Source organism: Charadrius vociferus, unplaced genomic scaffold (genome assembly GCF_000708025.1).
Source record: "Charadrius vociferus isolate BGI_N301 unplaced genomic scaffold, ASM70802v2 scaffold477, whole genome shotgun sequence".
Taxonomy (NCBI): Eukaryota; Metazoa; Chordata; class Aves; order Charadriiformes; family Charadriidae; genus Charadrius; species Charadrius vociferus.
In genome coordinates this window covers 2,491,104-2,497,807 of record NW_009649449.1, presented here as the reverse complement: position 1 = coordinate 2,497,807, position 6,704 = coordinate 2,491,104, and the positions used below count along the sequence as shown (strand labels likewise).

The window sequence follows — 6,704 nt, the reverse complement described above, 5'->3', positions numbered from 1 at the left end:
GCAGCTCCGGAGCCATCCGCTGTTGGCTGTGCCATCACGCTCCACACGGACCTCACTAATAGCCCCCCAGCCGAGAGGGTTTTCTGCGCCCCTGCGGAGCACCCGGGGGGAGGAGGATGGCGAGAAGAGAGGGATGACGGGCAGCTGACCCCGAGAGCCCTCTCCCTCATCCTATCGATCCAGCGGAGCAGCCCGCCCAGCCCCGAGAGGGTTTATTGTTCTCCCTGCCCTCCGCAGAGCAAACAACAAAACCAACCTCGCCTCCCGCACGCCGTTGCGCCAAGGGACGCCGCACGCGAACAGAAAACCAAAGCTCTCATCACAGACGCTGCGAGAACAAGGAGAGGGGAGGACGCACCCTCCAAATCCTCCCCACCATTTATTTTCACAACCCGCATCCCTGGGGGGGATGCGGGGAAGGCACAGCCCACCCTGCCTGCTGCCTGCCGGAGCGCCGCTGCCCTGGGGGGGGACCGCAGCTGAGCCAACAACCGCCCCCTCTCCACGTCCCCACGCAGATGCTCCCGCGAGAAAGGAGAAGAATTAGCCAGCTTGGATGCCACGGGCCGGTCCCTCAGGTGGGGAAAAAGGCAACAGCCTTCCTGGAGCACTGCATTTAAGCAAAAGACCTTACGGAGCTTAATAAGTCCCTGCCCGGCTGCGGGAATGCCAGCGGCATGGGAGATTTGGGAGAAAGGAGTGAGTTAACAGCATTAATGGCCTTGTTTCAAAATGAAGGGGAGACCACTCTATAAATCAATGTGCGGCTGAAGAGTTTTCCAGGGTAGAAATTGGTATTGGAAGAAAAAGAAGAGATAAATAGCACATGAGTGCTAATTAGACACCTCCCTGCTGGCTGGCAAAGTCTTTCACCTCCAGCAGCGCCTGAGAACCCAGGGAGCGGTTGTGGCTACTGCACCTTTTCTGTATGCAGGACAGGGTCTTTGCAGAAGAGATGCCCAAAGCGTGGGAAGCTCCTTCCTTCAGATGAAAACTGAGGTCTGACATCGCCAGGGCAGACGATGATTTCCGTCCCGGCTTTGCACCACTGTTTAGAAGGGGAAAGGACCACAGCAAACCTTCCAGCAGCAGGGTTTCCAACCAGAAATACCGAGTTGCAGATCCTCAGCTGGTACCGGTGGGCAGAGATCTGTTGGCTCACGGCGCAGGCTGCCAGCTGGTGGCAACCCACGGCTCACCACAGAGCTGCGCAGACCAGGAGAAGATGAGGATCTGGCCCAGAAGATAAAGAGGTGACAATCCTCAAGGAGCCCAGCTGGAGAAGAAGCCATCAAGGGGTCCTGCTGTGCTCGACGCTGGCACTGTCACACTCTCGTGCTGGGACAAAGCCCCTGAGCAGTCACCGCCTGCCAAGACCCACCGAATCCTCACCCACCGCCTTTGTCCCACCACCAGGTACCACCTGGGGAAGGGACACGGTGCGGCGAGGTGGAGACCCTCCCCTGCCTGTCCCTCTCAGGTGTGGCTGGGTAGGGGAACGGAGAAGGGTCCGGCGGGTCCCCAACGAGCCCTCCCCAAACAGACCTGCCGGTCGGACAGCCGGGCACGGCTCTCACTAGCGCAACACCATGTCCCACCAAAGCCACCCTGAGAGCAAGCCAAGGACAGAAGAACCATGGCCCTCACCCAGCAAACCTCAGCCACATCTGAGCACTTTACAAGTTCAAGCACGGCCCTCTCTAAGTCAGAGGACTATAGAGAGGACCAGAGACACGGCTCCAAAGCAGCCCAGGTGATGAACACTGCCTCCAGCACAGCAGAAGAAGCGGGGACCAGCCCTTCACCCCAGGGTGGACCTCTCCCCCATGCCCCCTGCTCCCATCTGCCCAGAAACGCTTCCCGAAGACAACACGAGGCATTTGCACCGTATTAGACTTGCAAAAGGAGGCGCCTCCTTTGGCAACCCACCAAGGGTGGTAGTTTTCCATCTCCTGTGGGGACCAGAGATCTTTTGGAGTATGTCATCTGGATGGGCTGGGCTGCTAATATTTTGGAGCCCTAAGCTAGGAGTTACACCTACGTTCGTTTTTATTTTTGCTTTAGATGTCTTCTCTGGTCCAATTATAGATTAATCACATTTTATCTAGCATCCGTTTCTCCCCCGCCTCCTTCCCCACCCCCATCAGAGAAGGAAAGAAAGAAAGAAACAAACGTGTTATTAATTGGCTGCTGTTTTCTGTTGGGTTCTTATCTGCGCACGTGAAACTAGGGAGGCTGGGGAAGGTGACTGAACAGCCTGCCAGCAGAAAACAGGGCATTTTAAGCCTGATTTTCAGAGAAAATAAAGCTCCTACGATGACATTATCTGAGCGTGTGCTTGCCTGCCTGCATCCAACAGCCTTTAAAGCCATTGACTGATAACAGCATGGCCTCAAAACCCAAAGTTCCGACAGGTCTGTGAAACTGGAAGGCCTTAGTAAGCCCAGAGAAAAGGTGTGAGGTGCTGGTGGGTACGCTGCTCATCAGACACCGGGGAATCCATAGGTGAGAGGCACTCCACAGGCGAGTGCCACAGGTCCAGGGACAATGCGAGTCTATAGGAAACCCAGGTGCCGTCCCACCTGCTCTGCCGGGGAAGGACTAATAACTCTGGAAGAGGACAAGGAAAGCACCGTACTGCCTCAGGACTGGTACGGTCAAAAGCTGGAGGTGAGGATGGGACTGTTAGGAGACCCCAGAAGCAGAAACCTGTGGGATCCAAGCAAGGATGGGAAAGGATAGAGGGCTGCATTAGAATTTACGTGCCCGCTCCCTTTCTGGCAAGGGCGGTGGAGATACCTGGTGTCCAGCTGAACACCAGTTTCCATTTTGCTCTTGATGCTGACATGGCTGAAATCTTTGGCCAGCTGGAGCACAAGCCCAACAGATTTTTCGGTAGCATTTATACAGCGTTAGTAGCTGACTGGTCCAAGACTGGATGGGCTGCGACGATTCAACTTTGGTTGCACAGCAGAAGCAGTAATTTAATGAACAGCCGACAGCAGCATCTCAGCAACCTCCACTAGCCTCAAAAACCACCTCTCCCCGAGCTGCCCAGCCCACGTCCCACGCACTTGTGCTGGAGAGATTCCCACCTGCTTTGTGCCCATTTAACCTCCTGCTGCCTTGAGCCAGCACAACCCACTCCAGTCCTTTCCCAGCAAGACCAAGACCTGCTAAGGCAGCGGAGAGTCCTGAGGAAACACCATGTCCACATCACTCCCCTGAATAAGTATCCCTCTGTGCTTTCAGGGCAGGCTGGGGGGTGGCAGGGAGGACGTCTGCTGCCCAGGCCATGGTGGGATGCAGCCTCGAGCTCCAGGTTCCACCAACTCATCACCTCCCTCACTGTCCTCCCCTGGGTCACTCTGACGCTACACCAAAAATAGAGAGACAGGGGGAGGCAGAACCCTCTTTCTGGCTGTTTCCTCATGCTAACAGCCCATCACCTTCTCATGGTTTTTCCCTCACCTGCGACACTGCCATGTACCATGGGTACACGTGCCGTTTGCTTTTTACCTTTTCCTCCGTGCCTGCAGAGCAGCAAGCCTTTCTGCACCTCCTTCTGCCCCCCTTCCTTCTGCCAACATCCAGGAAGACACTTAAGGGTCAACTACAGAATAGCCACTGGATTCAACACTGCTGCTTTTAAGGATAAGGTCCCTTTCTCCAGTCTCCTCCCTTCCACAGCCTCAGCAGATGAATTTGTAAAGCTCTGCAAACTGCTGGAGCACGTAGAAGATCCCATCTGCCTTCCCAGCCCTTCCCCACAGCCACCCGGGAAAGCCTCTGCGGAGAAAGGGATGCTGTGCCTCCCAGGGAGCAACGAGGGACAGTGGCTCTGCCCTCCCTCCTCTCCCCGGAGGGCCACGCTCCTGCAGCCCCAGGGCAGGGGCATGGGCATGAGCGAGCTGCGGTGCTGCTCGGGGCACCCAGAGCGACCAGTCAGCCACAAAATAGATCACTGGGTCAGGAGCGCAGCCACCGTCAGCTGCGGGAAGCACGAGAGGCTCAAGCCATTCGCTCTCAAGCGCATCCTGAGCACAGGAACCGAGCTCCACCAAGCGACGGTGTACTTACCATCTCGCGGCGTCGGCTGCGTCTGGGTAAAATAACTATTGGGCTTGTCTGCAAAGAAACAAAAAACACAGGGCTATCAGCAGTTCCCTTTTGCACGCTCTTTCTCCCAGACCTCCATCCACAGCTCCCCAGCAGCTTTTGGACCAGCATTTCTTTCCTTCAGCCCCCGTGCCCTGCACAAGCGGGCACCAAGTCCTACGGAACTCCTGGGAGGTCCTGCAGCAAGAAGGGAGCAGCGGGAACAGGAGCCAGGAGCCTCATCTCTCCCACTTGTATGGATGGAGCATCTCTGGCTTGGCATCTGGGAGCAGCCTGCCAGGGCTGGGGCTTGCCGCGGCCCCGTGCGTGCCGTTTCACCTGGGCTGTGATGCAAACGGCGCTGCGGATCGCCTCTCACACACGCACCCAACCCGGGCACGGACTCGCCGAGTCATTTGGGTTGAGGAGGACAGCAGCGGGGAACGCTGCAGCCTCCGAAGCAAGAAGGCACCGGTAGGAGAAAGGGGCAGCGGAAGGTGAAAGCTCCCATGGACATGAGCCAGAGCAAGGTGGTACAGCCTCACCACCAGCCAGCCCTCGACGTTTGGGTAACCCCGGATTAAGCAGGGGGACAAGAAGAGCCCCACTCAAGCAGTTGGCACCACAGAGCCTGCCATCCTGAGTGGGAAACCCCCTGAAGTCAGTGTCAAACTGTGCTCTGCTCTCTATTAAGCGACGTGCCCAGGGCAGCAAAGGCAGAGGGCACACCGCTCCTTACCGGCCAAGCTCTTCCCCTACCCCCACCTGGGTCCTGCTCCTGCCGGTGCTTTTTAAATGCCTTCGTGTATTTTACAGTTTTGCACAGCTTTTTTTTCTAACCACCCACCCACCCACCACGGGAAACAGCGCATCCCAAAGCTAGGCTAGGAGGATTTGCCTGCCCTCTAAAGGTTTTTCTCCCAGCAGGTGTTTGACACTTCCCGGCAGCAAGGAGGTCAAAGACACCGTTGCACGATGGAGTCTTCCTCCACAGGCTGTGCTCAGAGAAAGGAGGGCGAGTACCTGTGCAAGGATGAGGCAACGGAGCACGGTGCCTAAAGCAGCCAGCAATACGTGGATGTACCCACACCCAAATGTACGATCTGCGCAGCCACACCGGGGATCAGAGGCTGTTGCCTAACCTCGGGGAAAACTCTGTCCTGCCCAACCCTCTGCCGATTCTTCAAAACAAGAGAGCATGCAGAAAGCGGGGATCCTGGAGCAGCCTAGGAGACACATCTCCCACCCACTGCATATCGTGACAGGGACCCGAGGGTTCAGCGGCTTGTAACGAGGGAGCAGCAGAAGCCCCTGGCCAGGGCAGGACTCACACGAGTCCATCTTTTGCCCCTCATCCCCAAAACAGCCCTGCTGAGATCCCCACCTCGCAAACAGACTGATTGCATCCCCCTCTCCCTCCAGGAGCATCCCCCACGCTCAGCCCTCAAGCAGCAGGTTGGGAGACACAGCGTTTCGGGGCTGGGGAGGGGAATGGGATACGGGATAGAGAGGGTGCCGGCAGAGCTGAGAGCATGAGCGCACCGTGCACGGTGGGGAGCTGGGGCTGGCCCACGCACGCCCGCCTTCGCAGCTCTGCTGTTCTGGGCCAACATCATGGCAGGGAAAAGTGGGGCAAAGCTGAAGAGCGGGCTGTCACCTCCCCGGCTTCTCCGCAGGCAGCAGAAGGCAAGTGATAAGTGCTTGGGAGCAGGGAGAACCCCAGCTGGAGGCTGGAAGCACTGGGAGGGCTGCCCCTATGCCGGAGCCCCGGCACGCTGGCTGACCTAACCCCTGCCTCTCCCTCCCCTGCTCCTGCCACGCGCCCGGGGACACCTACAGTTGTTGAGGAAGAGCAGCACGGCAAATCCCAGCGTCGAGGTGGCCAGGAGGATGAGGCAGATGTTGCACGGGATCATGAAATATCGTACCACCAAGGAGACCTTGTGCTGGTACATCCGGTCCCGCTCCAAGGCCCCCGGCGCCATGGGGTACTGGCAAGCCGTCATGCTCGGCCGTTCACGCTGCAGGCCAAAGCTCAACCCGCCACCAACCCATCCGAGGCAGAGTAGCCACAAGGCTCACATGAATCCCTCTTCCCCGCCTCCCCGGTTGTCTTCGGTAGCCGCAAGATCTAAGTTTTCCCAGAGGTTCCCATCCTCCGCTCGCCGGAGGGCAGGGCGGGCCAGGGGCACCTTCAGGAGCAAGAGTTTGTCCCCACATCTGCCATCTCAGAGGCACAGCCTAGGGGTCAGGTCCGAGCCCGCTCCAGAGGGACACCCACAGTACTTGTGTTCAGCAATCCCTTTTCCAGCCCGGGAGGTCTCGATCCACACCTGCCTGCAGAAAGCAAACTAAACAACCCCAGGCAAAAGCGCTGAGAGATCAAGTTCCGCGGCCAAGCCCACCGGGATGGGAACAAGCTGCTACCAGCGCAGGAATAGCACCAGCACCAACACGCGCCGCCTCCCGAGAGCAGGGCTGGGACAGAGACGGCGTGAGGGGTGCCGGCGTGGGACCCCTCGCAGCCTCGGCAATATCCGTATCCTCTTGGCAGGGATGGGAGGGAAGGTCTCGCCGCCCCGGCAGCGTGCGGCTGCCTCCCCGCC

The 6,704-nt window shown here is 58.1% G+C and overlaps 1 protein-coding gene across 1 annotated transcript in view; it reads right to left on the bottom strand.

Annotated features, from left to right (window-relative positions):
* Positions 1-6,704, bottom strand: part of AGRN (agrin) — a 130,130-nt gene that overhangs the window by 65,437 nt on the left and 57,989 nt on the right. Inside the window, 1 exon segment of the mRNA XM_009889659.1 lies at positions 4,081-4,128. Coding sequence (XP_009887961.1) covers positions 4,081-4,128 — 48 coding nt within the window.